The sequence below is a fragment of the Orbicella franksi genome, chromosome 10, assembly GCF_964199315.1.
Source record: "Orbicella franksi chromosome 10, jaOrbFran1.1, whole genome shotgun sequence".
Classification (NCBI taxonomy): Eukaryota; Metazoa; Cnidaria; class Anthozoa; order Scleractinia; family Merulinidae; genus Orbicella; species Orbicella franksi.
The window spans coordinates 5538747-5559216 of record NC_138154.1 but is presented as its reverse complement, the minus strand read 5'-3'; the positions used below and the strand labels follow the sequence as shown (position 1 = coordinate 5559216).

Below are 20470 nucleotides of genomic sequence, written 5' to 3'. Positions count from 1 at the left end.
ATTCCGAGCATACAGAACTAACTAACCGATTTATTAAGATAAAAGGAAACTCAACCGAAACAAAATAGACGAATACTGAACAGTGTAGAGAGAAACTATGGCCCAATGCCGAGTAGAAGTTGACGCAGTGAAATCTGCACTTGAACTGACCTAACCGAGGAAAACCTCGTGGATATATCTAACCGGAGAACACGTACGCAAAACCTAGCGGTTATGACTATTTCCCTAACGGACATAGCAGCTGAAGGCTGGTCAACCACAGTAGATTAAGTAAGTAAGTAAGGCCTTGTTTGAAAGTGACAATTACTTGATAACATCTACGGTAAAGTAAGTTCCTGCGACCAAAAAACGAATTAACATCACGTTTCAAAACCAACAATTGCGGTCAGTGTAAAACGAAGAACAACAACAACAACTAGCTTTATTTGCATGACCATAAATACATACAGTGTTGCAAAAGCTTTGTAAACTAAAACTAAAACAGTAACGATTATCGTGATCATATAATAATGTTATGATATAGCAATCAAGTTACGTTGGTTTGATTTGAAAGTAGAATATTGCTTAGATCAAAACAACATGAAATAAATTTTGCTAACGAAGACCACGGACCATGGGGGGTAACATGCAAACTGAGGGTAAAATGGAGATGGCAACCAGGGGTAATGCAGACTTTAGACTGTAGACCTTTTAACTGAATTGTGTTACAATTTCCATCATCGACAACTAACCGCAAGCAGGCGAATCGGAGTATTATTCATGCTAACCTGAGTGGTATTCAGGCTAACTGGAGTGCAGACTTTCCCCAAGGTTACAATGATTAGCCTGAACATTCCCTTTTACGGTAAGCACTCGATAATGGCAATAACAAGATATATACATATAAAGTCTGCAGTCAGCATTTTACCCTCAGTCTGCATTTTATCCCTGGTCTGCACTCTGCAGTCCGCAATCTTCTTTTTACACTGACTCGTTATTATTGTGAGGATTACTAGTTTCTCAGCGCATTCTCAGGCTGCGATCCGTTTGGTCAGTCACCTAAAAGTATTGCCGCCTTTGGGACGAGAATGCTGTTCTTTATAGTCAGACTAGCCTGCAGAACAGGCGTAAAAATTACGCCTGTTCTGCAGGCTATAGTCATACATTTATATGAAGTAGAAAAAGCTCGGGTGGACTCCACGGAATTTACTGCGAGAGTGTGCCGCTGAGTCTTTGAGACTCTGGACGGAGACCTGTTCCTTACAAAACGAAAAAATATGTGTATGTACACTGTTCCATCACTACGCCAATAGCCTGGGAAAGCATCCGAATTTTTCGGCTGGTTGTTTCACGCCCAAGAGACGAAACAGAATTATGGCAACTGAGTTAGCACAATTTGCATAACGCTAAATCATGTGTTGAACCCTGTACCAGAGCTAAAACTGAAGTAAAATATACCCCTTTTCCAGAGAGAACCGGGTATTTTCATACCCTATTTTGGGTTGTAAGACGTTGAGCTCTAAATTTCGATGGGGGCCCTGGGTTCTAGATCAAATGGAGGGAATATTCATGCTCGTTTACACGAAGTAAAAGAAACGCGGCGTGGAGGTGTGATTTTGTGGTGTGAAGTCAGCTGTTGACTGTTGTTGCTGTCTTTATTTCGATTCTGTTCTCAGGTGAGTGGTATTAACACTTACTTTGTTTCCCATTACAGTGCTTGGAAATTATATGACGGCTTCGTATGCCGTCTTTTGTTTCACGTTTGTTGGCTCGAGCCTCGAGTGCGATGTAACATGACTCCCTTGGAGGATTTTGCACGAGTAATTCAGCTGGTCCCAGTCGCCTGCTCGTGACTGGCTTTCAGCTCAAGCTTATTATATTTAGTTTGCTGATTTTCTCACAATTAGGGACGGCTGAAAATGTCTGTTGTGTTCAAGTAACTACTTACCATAAACTTGGTGTTTCACGTGAGTTTATCATATTGTACTTCCCGTCGTCTGGTATGTAAGGTGTACAATTTCACCCCAGAGTTTCTTGTCCACATACGTACCTTTTTGCGCTTATATTTTCTTTGACTTGCTGGCCTGTTTTGACTTGATAGCCTGGGAAACTACATGAAAAGACGCTATCTAAAACCTATGGCGTTATATCCTCGCCAAAATTCAAAATTTTGTTTGCAACATTGTTGCTTTGAATTGTTGCTCGTTTCCATATTCCAATATTCAACTTCTACAGCTCAACATTGCCGATTCACAATTCAATGTCCATATTTCAAATGCAACGTGGTTTGAACATGCGACATTCTTATTCAATGTTCAATGTGTTTATATGGTGTAAAATGCGATATGCTTGCAATGCAATCCAACATTCTTGTTTTCTGCATTCTCGATCAATATCCGTATTTTGCTTTCAAATTTCTTCATTTAACGTGTGACATTCGTGTCTTTCAATGCAATGTTGATACTCAGTGTGTATGTTGCGGTGCACAGTGCAATATGCCTGTTACACAATCCAATATTCTTCTTTGGACATTAAACTTCATGCTTGAGTGACCTGACCTTGAGATGGTAGGCAGCTGGACAAAGTATGTGGTCTCAAAACAATTGCACGTGGTGTTCCAGTCGTTCCACATGTTCCAGGTGAAACAGTAATGGCAGATAGTGGCACCTCTGGGAAGGCGTCTGCGAACAACGCAAAGGCCACACTTTGTTGTGTCGTGAAGCAATTGCTAACACTGGCAAATGCAGGGATGCTTGTCGGAAAATTTGAATTTAACTCCTACGGGAGACTGATGTGGATGTTGCTTGAGCTTCAGAAGACCCCTAAAAGATACCACTTAAAACGGAATAGGTTAGATCACTAGTCACTGTTCAAGAAAGGATCCCTCGCGCATTTGTAGACCGGTCTTGTGTACTCAAGATCAGTGGAAATAAAGGCTGAAAACAGAAATTTAATGAGAGCGTTTCTTTTATTATTATTTCCTCAAGTGCATCCTAAAGGATACTTTGACAGCCAACACTGGTGACATTTCATCAGCAACACCCTAAATGAGACGAGAACCCTTATTTGTAGCAGAGATGATGAGTATCCCCAACCTTTCCATATAGAAGTCCCCGCGGGTTTTGAACATCAGCCGTCTAAGGCCGTTTTACAGTCGCTCGAAGCAGGTCAAGTTAGTTATTTTCGAGAGGTAGAAGGTGTAATGATTTTTTCATTGTAAGGAAAACAATTATGGTTCTTCCTTAGTGATTTGATTCAGGGAAAGTCATCGTGGTTTTTCCTTCACAAACCTACGTGATATTGTGAGTTCAAAAGCAATCGATATAAACTAACGATTAAAGGCTCCAGATGATTTTTATAACACGAAACGGAAAGACAAACACTACCTTATGGTAAATGGTTTCTTGACAGAAAAAGAAAAAAACAATGAAGAAGAAAAGGAAAAATAATCAGTAGTCACCACTAGGATTCGAACTCCCAATGTCTTGCATGGCGAGCCAGTGTTTATCACATTGCGCTACTTGAACATGAGTTACCAAAGAGTGAAAGTGTTAATGATTTATTCATGTACCGCAGGCTGAAGTGTTTCGTTCAGCTTTTGACCAAACAAAATGATCTTGCTGTTTTTGACTAGAGCACAAGGAGACATATACAGATAATTGTAATGTAAAACGTGTAGGCAGGCCCTAGTAACAAACAGTTTCTTAACGTTGAACTTTTTCATTTTGCAAATATCATAACACACCCCTGAATGGAAAGAGGCTTTATGGGCTTGTTCGAAAGCTAGACTGCCCTCACATCACAAGTAGTTCCTTAATGAGCAATGCCTCATAACACCCTTTCATAATTTATTTTCCAAGTTCAGTGGCTCACGGCCACTTTGATTTCACCAGAGTTCATGGTTACAATTATGCACAAGCATATTTTTTGCAGCAAAGCACATTTAGACCATTTTTGTAGGCAGTTATTTTCAGGTCATGTGATTGGCTCTCAGCCAATGAAAAGGAAGGAAAAATACATAGAATGAAAACAATGGATAATTCCTTCAGGAGTATCGATTGTTATGAATTTAAAAAAAAAAAATCAACAATAACCACTCGGACTATTCAATGATGGCTTTGTTACTGTGTTCAATAATACCTGCTATTAGAGTATATTTACCTTTTGGCCTACTCCAAAATCTGTTCTTACATTTGTTTCCTAATGCAAATAATTGAAATCACTATAACACTGACACACAAGTTGCATCATCTGTCTTTGATGATGGAGTCCTTCTATACTTCTGAAATAATTAACATTTCAGAAGTAAACATAAAATATGTCTTGCTTGGTTGAGAAATTTTGTTCACTTCATTTAAATTCATTTGTAATTATATTACCAAACCAACTACACCACATGGTGCAAACTTCACTCACAACAAACTTCTCAACTTCCCAATAAAGTTCAGCATGAAATTCACAACTTTGTTTTGAAGTTTGCGATTTGATCTACAAGTATGTAATGAAATTGCCCAGTTTGTTGCAATCGTTGGGAATTTCAAACAAACTTTGGAAACCATTTGTCAAAAGTTTTGTGAAACCGACTGTAAATTTTGCTGACGATTTCTTATCATTTTATTTACAGCAGGAGAACATTAATTATGGTGTCATAATATTTGTAACAGCTTCACTGTCTAGAATTATTGCTAGGCGGATGGCCATATTAGGTGTAATGAATAGGGTTTGCTTTGGTGAGTTGTCAGATGGAGTGTGGTGAACTGTGGCAGGGTTAGATACTTAATTTCAAGAGCACTGACCATTCGGGCAAGTGACCCTCAAAATGCACTAGCCCAAGAGTTTACCCCCCTCCCCGGTCTCTCCAGCCATTTTAGTCATTTTTTACTTTACTATTTAATAACCATTGAAATTCATTTCAACACTAAAATGCTGTTAACAAGTGCCACAGTACATAGGAAGTCTGTTTTAGTTTCTCTCCACAGTAGTTCTTTTACCAGTTTCTTTAGCACCATCTCCTTTGACATCCCAGCCTCTGACTCGTAGTCTGAAATAACTCCCTTGTCTTTGTCATTGTCATTCCCCTTCTCCTGAATAGAATGTGGTCCTCAACACACCACTTTCAAATTATACCCTTTTCCTCATCATACTTTAACCACGGCTAGCCAACTTGCCATTTTGTTGAAAACTTCCTGGTCCTTGTCTTCTCGTATTCCCTTGTATCATGGGCAGCTTGCGGGACTTTTTCATTCTTTTTCTCGTCAACAACTTTAGAAACTCTGGAAATATATTTCCACATTTTGGCTGTGATCAGTTTACTCCATTGTTAAACTTACTGGGAGAACACACATTGATCAGAGTGCTGGGAAAGCAGGGAAAACAATTTTCTCGCAATGTCGTTGAGCACCTGGCAGACAGAGGATTATTACTTCAATGAAAAATTAAACCTTAAACCCCAAGATAACAAGGAGGCACTTATTTTATATTTCAAATAGTTTCTTTTCCTGATGAATCTTTGTGAGATTCCTGTAGTTTGCAAGTAAACGTGTCTGTTCTCCTCGGGAGCTGACCTTGAGTGTCATGTTTACTGATCACTGATGGCTTGACAGTGATCAGCAGTATCACTTTGTACAAGTACATGCGTTATGTAATTATCACTAGGAGGAGGCCATATCTGTGTATTTACGAAGCCCAATGTTGCCTTTCAAAGCCAATTTATTAGACAGTTCGGAATATAAAACTTTTTAAAATAGAAATGGTAACTTTATGTTTAGGGATTTTCTCGGCAAAGTGGAATGTAAAAAACAGTGTTTATTTTGCAATTGAAATAATTTCTTGGGGACGAAAGTCATACTCACCAAATGGGCGAGTGATTGATGATTTGTGCTTGCCCGACACTTTAGACACTTGCCTGGGTGAGCGGGCGAATGCTAATGTCCCACCCCGCTCTGGGTCATGGTCAATAACAACAATAATGCCTCAAAGGTTGGTATACCCTCCACGATTGTTTTGGCAAATTACAAGAATGTCGGTCCAATTCCTTATTCAGACAACTCTAAAGACGTTTGGGATTTGTTGTCGTTGTTGATGTTATTTTGCTCAGGTTGTATTGCATTTTATCTTTACTCTTCGCAAATTGAAATATGGAAAAAAAAATCTTCACACCTGAAATTGCTCTTTCGCTGTTGGTTCTTTGTGAAGGATCAGTCAAGAACAACATTATCAATAAAAGGAAAAAAGAAGGTAACAATTTGAAGCTTATAAAATGGTATTAGCTGCCTATAAAAACCATAAGGCTAAGAAAAATTTGGCAGCTATCTATGGAATGCAATTAAAAATTATATTTGTGTATTAAATATGGAGCAAAAGTAACTTAATAAATAAATATAATAAACATATACAACAAATATAAAACCTAATATTACAACATGGTAGGAAAAAAAAAGAGAAACAATAATAATAGTAATAATGTTAATAATTCATTGTAGTCAGGAGTTGTAGTCTTCATTTTCAGTCTTATTGAGGTCATTGTTTGGATTCAGTTTGCTACTTTTGCTGGGCTGGTAAAAAAGTTGGAACTACTTCTTGCAATGTTTGACCTTTGTTACTTTTGCTATTATCTTGAATTCATAAGCATCCATGACATTCAAGATGGCAGACTTGGAAGGTGATAGTATGTGATTTTAGTGAACAAAAGATGGCTGATCATTGGCGTACAAGGGATCTCACCTTCTTATTGTCATCTGCATTTTATTTGGGCTGCTATTTATTTGCAGCCTTCATATCTCTTACTCCAGGTTTTGCTAATGATCAGTTGTGCACCCTGATAGCCCTTGAGGACTTTTTCAGTGTGTCAGAAAGTGTGTGAACCTTGCAATGGTACAGTTTGCTGAGAAGACTGCTTATATGGTGTGAATTTTGTGTTTGGACAGGTGTGGATTTCTTTCAGTAAAGGATTCTGTTTTGATCAAACCTCGTGGAATGGTATGCTTTCCAAATTGACAGTTTTCCATTGGAAATTTTTACACATTCCTTCCAAGGAGAGGATGCTGCATTTACTATTGATGGATTTCTAATTTGAGAACTTCGATACATTCTTTACAAAAACAGCTGCATTTACTATCGATGTAAACAGGCTAACATGATGAACTGAAGTAGTACAGTGGGATGCAATAACAAATGACATCATGCCAAGTCATCCTTTTTGTTACTAGTGTAAGATGCCTGTTACTGCCCTTTACTCTATTTTTGTTTTTTTTGCCGTTTGTCTTTCCAGTAGTGTTGTTATTTGGTTTACATGTATACATTTTAGCAGCAACTTTCTGTTCTGTAATCGTAATACCTGGATATCAACATCTTTTCCTGAAGTATTTTCTTTAGCTGCTCTATCTCACTATCCTCCTGACATTCACTGCATAGTGTTCTCTTTTCCACTTTTCCCAGACTGCAAGAACTTTTTCTAGCATTGCTCAGGGTAATACCTAGGGAATGGCATTGCCCTTAAGAACGTAATGCCTACCAGGTGTTTTTCATCAACTATTAGCAGTAAAATAAAGGGAACGCACTTGAGTATCCCTCCTTATAGTAAACAGCTCTCCTACATACATTGGGAGACCTTTTTAAATGTCTTGACATTCTTAATTCTGTCACTACTATGTGGAAAATGAGGTCAAACCTCTCGGCCTCTGCACTTAATTTGAGTTTCCCTAGTAATTCTTACCATAAATTAACATAATTGTACATACTCTGTAGATTAGATGACCACAGAAGGAAAGAGAAATAGTTGCCTTACTGTTTTCTCTAAATTAAATCATACAGTGTTATCTGTATTTGAATACAATTTACCTTGATAGCATAGAAACAAAAATTTCAAATTTGCTGCCATTCAAAAATGTCATGTGAACTTGTTATATGCAAATCTCTCAATACTCGGTAACTCTGCTAGAACTTTTACTATATAGAAAGAAATGCAGAGTAAAATGAAAAGCAATTGATATGTTAAATTTTCTTACCTCAAATACAAAAGAATAAAAGACTCGCAATGCTTAAGTGTGGAATTAAGGATGATGTGGATTACTCATGTGTGATGTTTTATTTGGTTTTGAAACATTGCATCATAGTCATGAGATAAGAAGGGTTTTCAAGATGTGGAACAAAATTTCAACCTATCAAGTTGCCTAAAAACAAATCCCAAGTTCTAACAGCAAAATATACCACATGAACAGAGCTTCTTCTGCCTATACTTTGAGAAGAAGACCTGGCCAGTGAAATGGCCTAATCTTCTTCGTCATTGGACCCTTCCTCTACAGCTTCCTCTAGCTGTTGGATCCCTTTCTCATTGAGCTTGATTTCAGCTTGTTAATGTCATCAAAGAATAACAGCATTTCAGTTCTGTTTGAAGAGCCATCTAGAATACCGTAGTGGATGACACTCCTTACTGTGAAATTTGCATTATAGGCATATATTTGGAATTCAATGGCTGGTTCAGCGATGTTCACCGATGTTCATTGATGAATGACCATACCTTCTGTTACCTGTAGTGGGGATTACACTTGCTTCATCAAAAAAATGAAGAGTGCAGGGATTGTTTCTGCACACTTGACCCAAATACTCATTTTGAGTATCTATGTTAGCTGGTTCATCGCAAAAAAGATTTTCCCAACAACAAATAGCAACATTGAGAAGGGAGAGTGACAAGGGGCATTTCTGGGCTAGGAGTGTTGTTTTCGCATCGCAGTTTGAGGAGAGCTGCTTGATATGTCTTTGTCTCAACAGGTTTTGTCTGCAATTGTGTAAAATATGCTATATCCTCTATTTTTCCCAGAAAACAACAGTTGAATAAGCATAACAGCTTTATTTAGCACGTAATAGGGTGACAAATTTGTTTTGTAATGAACAACTCCAAATTGGAGCCTGGAATTGACAATAGACCATTTTTAGTTGTAATGGCTCATTGCACACATGCAGTAGTGTTAATCACATACTTAAGTGTTTATTACATAAAGCTACATTGAAAATTTTGTGTAAACAATTCTTTACAATGGCTTTCAGCGGGTCAGTTGAACTGGAAAGAAACGTGTACATATCATTTAACGAGATACAAACAAGGCAATGCCTATGTGGAAAATATGCAGACATTTCAAGATATCGTGTGCAACAGCGCACAGATACTGCAAACTGAATTTAACTGCATGTGAGAAGATGGAGGAGAAACTTTTTAAGGTTGGTGTTTGCCCTAAAAAATTATCTCAATGTGATGAAAGAAAACTTATTCGTGCTTTACACTTCTTAAGAAAGCATGAAGGTCATTTTTCATGCCTTTGAATAGTGGATCGAGCAGGGATAAGCCCAAAAGAAGTAAATGTGAGAACTGTGCAGTGCTGCTTGAACGGACACAGCTATCATTTCTTGCAAGCACGAAGAAAGGGGCTTTTAGAAGAAAATGATTGCAAGTTGCGTTTACGCTTTGCAAAGATGATGAGGAACAATTGTTCCAAGGAAGTGTGGAAGAAAGATTTTCCTTTTTATCTGGACAGTGTGAATTTCATTCACAAAATAAATCCTGCAGACCAGGCGCATGCACACCTGATAGACGAATTTGGCAAAAACATCGTGAGGGGACAAGCCATGGCTGTACGGCTAAGGGAAGAAAGGAAGGGACAGGAGGAAGGGTGATTCACTTGTTTGTAGCATTAAGCTGGATGGAGAGTAGTTTGTCAATTTTGTCAGTGAGAATTTCCATGGAATGTTCATTAGAGCACAGAAAGGAAATTCGAAACTGTGTATTCAAGATGGACATCCCAGTCAAAATTGCGCTGCAGTGAAAAGAATATTTCAATTGATAGGGGCAAAGTTGTCATTGATTACAGCATGAAGTCTAGACATTAATCCTAATGAAAACTTTTTCCATTTAGTGAAATGAGAACTTCGAAAAGATGCCTTACAATGTATCATAACCAGAAAAAGTTACAACGAATTTTCCAAACGTGTAATAAACACTATAACAACCTTCCCATTTGTTAAAAAATAGATAACATCATTGAGTCAATGGATAAAAGAATGGACCTTATAATTAAAGGACATGGTAAGTGAACAAAGTATTAAATGTTCATGTACTTTACAAAGAACTTGGAAACTGTACAACATGATGGTACACAAGAATTTGTAATGTTTGCTGAGTTGCAAGAATCACTTGACATTAAATCTCTGTGAAACACCTCACGAAAGCGCAGCAAAATACCTCGTAATTGGACCTGTTACTGTAACACTAATGGTTTACAAAATGACAAACCATTATTTGGAACGATAGGCAATGAATATCCTTCTATTCTAAATGGTTTACGCTTCACTAAAAAGAAATAGATATCATGTTTCTTTGTTGTGATGTTAACCATGTAAACTGTTGCAAATAAAGTTGTTTGTTACATGGGCTTCAGGAAATAGAGGGAAAAACTAAAACTCAGTGCCAGAACAGAAAGTTAACATGGTAAACATTCGATTTCCTGGGAGAGAAAATCCCCCAAAAACAAAATGAGCAAAGAAAAACACTTGGCGCATCACGGGATTTCTCTCTGCTGATCCTGTGGGATTTGATGATGAAGTCTCGTGTGCAACCACCTGGCAGCCATCATGTCAGTTTCAACGTGATCAATTACTCCATTTTCTATGAAAATGCGTGGACGCTTTCCAGTGCAGAAAATTTGAGTGTGTCCCACTAAACTAATATCTGGCAAATGAATCACATGCCCTTCTAGCTTTAACAAAAGATCATCCCAGGGTAATAACTGACTCCACCATCGAAAATCATTCAGAAAGATACATTCAGCTTTGTCCACACCTACCCAAGTGAAGCTCCCTGTTCCTGGACTACAGAGTATATCATATATAACCGTTAAGGGATTCAGCAGAAATGTTTTGCCACAATTTGCGTTCCCAGTAATTAACAGGTTTCTGTTTTTCCCACAACCCTTCAAGAGCAACTCTTTCATAGCAGTGCTAAAAAACACAGGACAGATTCCTTTTTTGGCAAGAATTTTGTTTGCGCAAACCAGCCATTCACCATTGCATCCTGTAACACATTCATTACTGCTAGCCTCCTCCAAGAGCTGCATTCTTGTTTTACGAGCCCACTTAAGCTTTGCGCTTTCCTCTTCAATCTCCCACGAGGTGTTAACTGTATCAGCAACAATGCACGGTGATCGGTTGATAAGAAACTCATCTAAGTCCGTTTTCCCCTACTTTTTTGTTCATATGCAAACTCTTGCACCGTTTTGATGTCTTTCTCAGTAATGATTTGGGAAACTTCGAATACTGTTAGTTTTTTTCGTCTTTGCTTCTTACTCGTACTTCCATCATCAATGCAATCTGATAACTGGTCATCTCCTTCTTTAAGAGCGGCAGAAGTTTTTCTAGCTCTCCTTGCTGCAATTGTGCGAGGTTCGTTTGAGTTGCAAAGCTCTGGGTGGTTGGTGATTTGTGCGTACTCCTTATCTTGTTTTGTCATGTACCACCATGCACTGTAGTAATTTTCATGTGTACTTGAACAATGTACGCCTACACTGTATTCACGCAGGAGATATTTTTTGGACTTAAACCAACGCGTTACTTTATCAAGTTCGATAACAATATGATAATGCACCCCAGATTTCCTATGATTGTTGAGAGAACAGCACCACTGCACTACATTGGCTGCACCGTTTGAAAAAGAACAAACCATGATGTTTGTGAAATCCTTTCTTGATGGGAACTTCACAAGGTCTGCCTGACTATAAGTTATTACGGGTCCCTGTCCATAAATATGGAAAATAACTCAGCAAGGGTCGAAAATTCAATTTTGCTCATATTTTTACAGTAGATAGGCTAGAGTATGACAAAAAGTACTGGATAGTTTTTTTTGGCAAAATATCCTTTTATTTCAAAGAAATATGAAATTACCAAATTCCGTGAAAATTGTCATTTGACGCACCATTTTATTAAACATGTTGGAGAGCCTCGCATGCAAAACCACATCATTCTTCCATCTTGAAAACACTCAAATATTTTTGTGCAATGTTTAATTGTGTACTGAGTTGATTTTAGGGAATGCTGCAATTTTGTTGGGTGTAAAATAATTAAATTTTGAAGACATGTATTTCATTCACTTAAAAGTACTGGATAAAAATAATTGATTTTCACCATGTGTGAAACCTTCAAATGGATTAAGCTTCTGGTGGTTGAATTACAGAAGGATGGTCTACAAATTCCTGTAAAAATTTCTTTGGGCAAATGATTGTGAGTGACGTGAGAGCTTTTCAGAGTACATTAAAAATGCAGATATTTGACTATCTGTTGTCAAATTCCAATTTACGGGTTAGACATATATTTTAGCATGCGCCACATGTCTTGAGCTATGTTAAGTTGAAATAGACACAGAGCTGATAATTTCAAAATGTTCTAACCTTATTTGCTGTAAAAGGCAGGTCCAAAAGCCGATTTGATGTGTTTCTGTCGCCATTCGTTTCACATAAAGCAGAAATTTGCTTTTGTTTATGCAACGTTCGATGTACATCGCCAACTGTCAACTTATTTAATGGTTGAATACCATGAATCTATGACCCTCTCTCGACACATACGATCACCACTGCATCTAAGTCAAAGACAGCTAAGTGATTTGTAGATAGTTGCTTGCTTTGCACTACACCAAAATATTACGTTTGATCATCGTTTGATCTATTGCTGCTTGAATCCTTGCTTGCAGCGGTTCTTTGTTTTTTCGTCACACAATGCTGTCATCCCATTTTAGGGGGTAGGGGTAGGACAATTTCTATCCTGATATGTAAGGCTCCGTAAGGCTTGGAACCACAGGGAGCACACAATCTTGTTGAGTAGGAAGAGATTAAATTAAGAAAGGAAAAGAATGAATAGTTAACCATTGCCCGTGTTGTCATCTTTTACTAGACCACCGCTACCTACACACCCTGCATAGATACATGTAGTGTAACACTAAACTCGTACCTAGGTCATTTCGTGCTGTGCATTTATTTTTGGTTTACATATAATACAGTGGGCTACCCTCGGGGAAATGGGAGGTGGCCTCTTAATAGAAGTTGGTGTACCTTGAATATTTTTTCACTATCAGGTTATAAATTTCTTAGTGAACATGGAGTCAATTCAAGACAATCATTATAGACGTGATCCTCTGCCCCCACTAACTGCCCCTGGGTCTCCGAGGATGACGTCTATCATGATTGTCTTGAATTGACTCCATGTTTACTACGAAATTTAGCTAAATTTAGCTCATTTCTCTTGCCTCAGAAATCAGGGAAGGTTGGAGTTCCTCTGTTTTTGTTGCTCTCCAGTGTTTTCTTCCTGCAGTAAGAAAATCAAGGGAAATCATCCAGGGTCCAATAGAAGAATGGCATAGGAATTATTTACCATTACTTAGCACAGCCTAACTTCTTCCTTCCCAATGTGGTCAAAGTGCTCTGCTTGGATTTTGAATTCTTAATGAATTCAGTCTATTCCTTCTTTGCCATAAAAGTTGAGGCCCATGTGCGATTTTCTTAAAAATGCACTAATATGGTCCTCCAACATGTGGAGTCTAGGCATTATTGGACGTATGATGAAACTCTTGGAAAATGAAATTTAGAAATCTGTCAATGTCTACTATTGACACAGGAAAAGTTGTATGAGGTGTAAACTAATTTTTTACTCTGATGAAGGTTGACAGATGCTACCAAAAATTCAGTGAACAAAAAGAATGTACAGATTGGATTTATTTAAGTCAAATAAGACTTATTTTATCCAAGACTAATCCTTTTAATATAGTTGAGAATTACCTTACAGCAGGTGGCACATTGTTGCAATAAATGATTTGCTGTCATTTCCACATTTTATTTAAGGTTTCTTACTATTGGGTTGGAGGTCCTTCTGATTTGTCTAGTGCAGCCAACTGCATTTGGTAATCTGCAACCTTTTCCTTTAAACACTCTGTTAACTGGAATGCTTGGCAGGCATTTGTCTTTGTTTTGATTCTGTTGCTGAAGAAAAGTGTTAAAAAAATAGGAAGGATTTGGGGAATTTGGTGGCCTAAAATATAGTTTACTGGTAAAAACTGATACACGATGTTTGCTTTAGTCGCCTTTTGGCTTAGAACTACTGTATTTTGAAATTTTGACTTTAAATTGTGAGGTGACAAATGTCAGCTACAAGTTCCTGCCAATGTACAGAATTTTTAAGGTTAGTCATTCTTGTAATGTGTTTACATTTTCATGAAACTGTTTAGGCTGTTGGGCAGCTCTAAGTGCTGTGATCTTGTCGCTTGAGTGATCTTCTTAAAGCTGTAATTAAGATAAAACAAAGCTTTCTTCCCTCATGATTACTATTACTTTTAAGAAAAAGTGTGTCCTTTTATGGTATGATTGTCTCTGGTTTGCATTGCATGATAATGGAATTATCCTGAGCTACATTAAACGATTGTCCAGTATTCTTACATATTTAAATCACTACTTAACATCTCTTTTTGTTGTTGGGTTTCTATTCAATGAAAGATACTTGCTTGAATTTCTAGAAATTTCCATCCCCCTGCCTTTCACTAAAATGTAATGGTTTGGCTCTTAGTTTATGCCCTTTTGTGCCATATGTATGGCACGCCAGGTGGGTTGGGGAGACACTTTCTCGTGGGGGAAACTGCATAAAATATGATGCTGATTTGTTGTCTATTACCAAGTTTTCTTACAAACAAAGTTTCTGCATTTACTTGTGTATAATGTACTCCCAACACCCAATTTTGGACCACATTTTTAAAAGTAAAAAATAAGTAAATAAATAAACCACTCAAAATGAAGGTTAAACTGTATAACTTAGGTTTTCTTGATGAACTGACAATCAGACCATAATAATGTTCACAAAACATTTGCTAGGCTCCATGACTACTACCAGTAATATGAAGCTTGAGACCCTTAAGTTCTTAAATACAGTCGAAACTCTCATAAGGGACCATCCATATTGTCAAGACTATGTGGTTGCTCATGAGAGCTGAGTCCGTATTGTGTCAAAATTTTGCCTAATAAGTATATGATAACTGCAGAGACTTAATGTTTTAAATGTTTTATTCCTGTGAAAAGTCAATTCAGAGAGGAAATCCAGTACTTCTTTTCCATCGAGAAATTTCTGTCTCATACTATGCGGGACAATGCCTTATTATCCAATTTGCGCTCTATTATCTGTTAAGTGGTCGCTTACAGGATGTTAAAAAGAAAGGAAAATTTCAAACTTGTAGCTCTAACAGTGGTCACGGTGGCTTATGAGAGGTGGATGCTTACAAGAGGTTCCAAATATAATGATATGACTTGGAAACTTTTGGTATTTTGGAAAACTGGTTGCTGAGGAGAGGTGGTCGTTTACGAGAGGTGGTCACAAGCAGACTTTCAACTGTATTTACAAAACACAAGTGCATACTTGTGTAGTAAAATCTATGTTAGTGTAAATTAGAAAATTAAACAAGACTTGCCTGGAAGTCGAAGTTTGATTGAGATTCTTCTACGTCATCTTGGGCTTGAGGGATCAGGTGAGATTGCAGTGCGCATGCTTCAGTCTTCAAAGAGCATGGCCAGTATTTATCATTACAAGTTAACATAGGGAGGGCCAATACCTGGGTGGGCACCTGATCCCTCAAGCCCAAGATGACGTAGAAGAATCCCAATCAAACTTTGCCTTCCAGGTAAGTCTTGTTTAATTTTCTAATTCTTCTATGTCATCTGCTTGAGGGATCATGTGAGATTTTGAAGCCTTGATAAATACAGGCTAGAGATATCAATGCAACAGTAAGCTCTTTAATCACAACCCAACCAGTGGAAGTGTATCTACATGTAACCTTTACAAAGTCAAAAAGAAAAACATAGGTAACTGTAGATGCTTGACAGACAAGTCAACCTGCAAATCCTGGCTTAAGTGTTACACATAGCTTCAGCAAAGTTATTTTTCTTTTGAATTGGTACACTATAGTGCCTAGCAAAGGTGCATTCTGAGGACCATCCCCCAGTGCTAAGTATGTCCATGATGGGCACTCCTGCTTGTTTAGCTGCAGAAGAGGAGGCAGCTCAAGTGCTATGAGCACCAAATTTAGATGTGTCAACTCCAGCTCGTTGGAGCATAAACTTTATCCAATGGCTAATAGTACTAGCACTTACAGCATGATGAGGTTTCTGATAAGTCAAAAACAACTTGGTTTCTTGTTCTCTAAATAACTGTGTTCTTTCAAGATAATGTGACAACGTTTTTACAACACACATTTTAGGATTCTAAGGATAAGCACAAAGTTCCATGATGGGAGACTTGACAGATGGCCTACTTTGTTTTAATACGTCAAATTTAAATGCAATCCTGTCATTTTCTTGTGTCATGCAGTCTAGATCTAGCTTGTGCAAAGATTGCACCCTCTGTGCTGATGCTAAAGCTACTAAAGTAGTAGTTTTTAAAGATAGTTTGTCAAGTGAGAGCTCCTTATTGTCTTTCCATTGTCTAAAATAATCTAACACAACTTTAACATCCCAAACAATAGTATAACGAGACTGTGTTGGTCTTGAAATGTAGACCCCTCTCATGAACCCACAAATAAGAGGATGGTTTCCAACAAGACATGTGCTACCACAATTGAGTGAGGACAAAGCAGAATGAGCAGTGTTAATTGAGCTATATCCAAGCCCCGACTCATACAAGAGTGTCAGAAACTTCAGAACATTGTTTACAGGTGTCATGTAAATCAATGTTCCTTTCACGCAAAATTTTGTCCACTTTTTTGAGATATATGCCATACTGGTTCCTGGTAGATTCTCTCCATGACTGCAACATGATTCCTCTTGGTTCTTCCAGAATTCCTTTTGCCTCAAAGCTATCCCGGATACAAGACATGCCAACAGCTGCATTTTGGTCCATAACGGGTGGCTTTTCTGGGAGTGGGGCAATCTTAATGGGTTCTCCTTCCTCTGTAGCAGTCTTGGCCATTGAATCAACATGGACATCAACCTGGGATAATGAGTCTGAATGGGCCACATAGGAACAATTATCACACCCTCTGCCTTGTCTGCGGTGATCTTCTGTAAGCATCTATGAATAGAGGAAAAAGGTGGAAATGCATAAAAGGGCTTCCTGTCCCATATTATTGAAAATGCATCCACAGCAGTTGCACCTGGATCAGGTTTCCATGATACATAAGTGCAAACCTGTTTGTTCAATCTAGAGGCAAACAAGTCAATCTCGAAAGGTCCCCATAACAGGGACAGCTTCTGGAAAATATCCTGGTGCAATATCCACTCATTTTGATCATTGAACATGCTAGATTCTCTGTCAGCTAACATATTTTGCTTCCCTGGCAAATGGGCTGAGCTTAGAAAATTATTTCTTTCCGAGGCAAATTGCCAAATCTTCTTTGCAATGATGTTACAAGCCCTGGATATACTGCCACCCATATTATTAATGTAACAAACGGTGGTTGTGTTATCCGACAAGATACGTATGTGCTTATTTCTAACATTGTCGCACAGTGAACACGATGCAAAGAAGACTGCTTGAAGTTCTAGCTCATTTAAATGCTTCTCTGCCTCAGCAGGGGACCACCGACCCCTGTAGTGTGGTGGTCTCTCACTGCCCCCCACCCTTGTTTTGATGCATTTGTAGTTATCACAATGTCAGGGTTGGGTGGTGAGGTTTTCTTTTCAGATTGCTGAATATTATCAACCCACCACTGTAAGTCAGATTTAGCTGAGGCACTCAGCTCCATCCGTGCATCAAAATAACCGCGGTTTTGTTTCAGAGCATCAATGTTTTCATTCTCCAGTGTTCGGTAGAAAAGCATACACAGTTCTACTGCAGGGGCACTGGTAACCATGAGACCAATAACCTCTGCAACATCTCTGATGTTAGGGTGTTGGGTGTTGAGAAGTTTCGTGCAAGTCTCCCTTAAGTGGTCGGCCTTATCTGGTGTAAGGTGAATTGTGTCATATCAATAGAATTAATGACAAACCCTAGGAATGTCAATACTCTTTTTGGAAGGAATACTGACTTGTCAGGGTGGATGATGAATGCTCCTGAGATCCAAGAAAGGGTTGGTAACTTCCTCTGGTGGCTGGCAATGCCAGGCAAGAAGAACAATTACCAGAGAATGTAACTCCATGGCGTTGTTGTAGAGGTGTTTGTGGATTTGTCATTGTTGAATGGCTTAGTCTCATCTGGGCATTTTCCCGTTTGGGCTCTGACCAGATTTGGCTTGAGTCCTGCCTCTGGAGGTGAATCTGGAATTGTTGCCAGAACCTCTAATGCAGTGTTGAAAATTAGAGATTTTAGCAGTTTGAATTTTTGGGAAAATTAAGGTTATTCACATAGGAAATACTGCTGAAAAGCACGACCTTGCTCACCAGCAACTTTTAGAATACAAATTGAATTTTTAAAAAACTAAAACTGCCATATTTAGAACTATCTTTTGAATGCTGGGGGTCTCAGACTTGCCCACTTTACTATTTTTGATATGCTCTTTCCATTCCTGAATCTATTTTATACCACAACCATGTTTCTGTGATTGACAAAGTCATGTGACAAAGTCATGGTGCAAAGAGCCTATTGTCAACAAATCTTGACAGTGTTCTCTATCTCCATCTTTTGTGTAACAATTTTCCCTGACACCATTTTGTAGCTCTAATTGAAACATTTACCCTATTATTGTCATTAAATTTGCTGCCATCACTCAGTGATTTTTCACTTTCTTAGCAATGTATGAGAAATCCGTCTGTGGACCTTCAATGGCTAGGTGTACATGTATGTAGTTGTATGGACTATCTCGATGGCCTACCCCAATGGGCTACCCATAAAATGGACAACTCTTCAAAATACTATTCGAAATGAGTCCTATTAAAGAAGCATTAGCTGCTCTTATACCTAGACACAGAGCCTGTAGCCTCATTTTGTAGACTGACAGTAAACCTTTTCAGCAAACCTTATCAATCAGCAGTAGGCCAAAACAATTAATTAGTATCAGATTCTGTAAACATCATAGCTTGAAAAAGCCAATACAAGTGAGGCACCTAGTGTAATGAAATTTTGAGTTTGTTGTTATGAGCTTAAATTCAGTAAGCAAATGTACAGTTCAGTATGTGCAACCTAGGTACCTGCAGCTTCTATCATAGAACTCCATTTTAGAGTAGTCCATTTCAGATTTGGGTAAGTCAGTCATGGTATTGTACAAGACAAATGATGCAGCAATGGCATGGATACCACATGCTCACCAACATTAGAGTTATTTTATTTTTCAGTGTTGAATCATACTTCAATAAACTACTTTTCAATGGGTTATCAGCTGTATAATTACAGTATGTGTGGTGGATGTTCAGCACAAAACACAGTACAACAACTCAGAAAAAGTTGCACAATTGTTCTGGAAACCAAAGTGGTAAATGTTTACTTAGTAGTGTCAGACCAAAGAAAAATTCTAAATAATGTTATGTACACAAGAAATATTTCATGATTGTACCTGTATTATAGACCACTAACCAATGCCAAGTCCTCTCCATGTGCTAACTGCTGAAGCCACCCTTAACTTTGAGGGTTCCTTAGCATGTAACTCTCATGATGGTGCATGTCAGGAATGAAGGACAACAATGCCTTTGGGACCCAACGGAGGGGAAATAAATTCATGGGCAATCATCACATTGCTGTCTATTTCTCTTTGAATGTCAGACAGATTCTTTGTCACTGCCTCAATATCTTTCTCAGATAGTCTTTTCAAGGCTGCCATTATGTAATCGAATGTCTCCAAAGCAACTTTTATGTCTTCAGGCTCATCACCTTTCTTGCCTTTCAACTCCTCTAATTTGTGCTCAAGAACTTCTCTGCCTTTTCCAAATAACTCCCAGAAATCTACTCCAATATGCTGCCCATCCTGGTTAGAAAAAAAATTACATATTTAATTTAGAAAGGAGTGACTGCCAGCAGTATGTTCCACTGTAACATGATAACTCATAACACTGTTCAAAATGTAAGTTGCCTATATTACCCAGTGTCCAAATACAGTATTCATTTCAAATTATGCATGTTCAGTACATGTATACTCAACAAAATTACCATATTCTGATTAGACAAGGGCAGCAAGATTAGTCACTTACAAGGGGTACCAATTACTTTCCTTCAAAGAGTTGTGAAGTTGACAAATGTCTGGAATAAATGAGGGGAAAGACACTGTAAACTTGCCGTAAACAAAAACAAGCAAATTTTCTTCAAAATGATGCGGACATTGTCATGAGCTTTTCTCACTTTTTGACTGGCTTCTTAAAAAAGTCCATAAAATCTCATTGGTTAAAAAGTTGACAGTTTGACAGCTGAAAGTTGAACTTGAAAGCTTGCATAAATTAGAAGTTTATCCATCTGTACTCTTATTGATGATAAAAATTAGCCAATCAGTGCACAAGAAATTAGACAGTTATTGTAAAAAAGGTATTCGTACCCCAGTGAAAGCAGTTTGACTTGACAG

At 38.1% G+C, this 20470-nt stretch overlaps 1 protein-coding gene across 1 annotated transcript; it reads right to left on the bottom strand.

Moving 5' to 3' along the window:
- Nucleotides 1–11906: 11906 nt before the first annotated feature.
- Nucleotides 11907–19175, bottom strand: LOC145501032 (uncharacterized). Its single transcript, XM_081480595.1, has one exon. It carries the CDS (start codon nucleotides 17418–17420, stop codon nucleotides 16254–16256), a length of 1167 nt encoding a protein of 388 aa, XP_081336721.1. The 5' UTR covers nucleotides 17421–19175; the 3' UTR covers nucleotides 11907–16253.
- Between the last annotated feature and the right edge of the window lie 1295 nt (nucleotides 19176–20470).

Bases quoted from the DNA above. Each gene is read 5' to 3' on its own strand.
- LOC145501032 (XM_081480595.1), bottom strand. From the start codon at position 17,420: ATGGGTGGCAGTATATCCAGGGCTTGTAACATCATTGCAAAGAAGATT.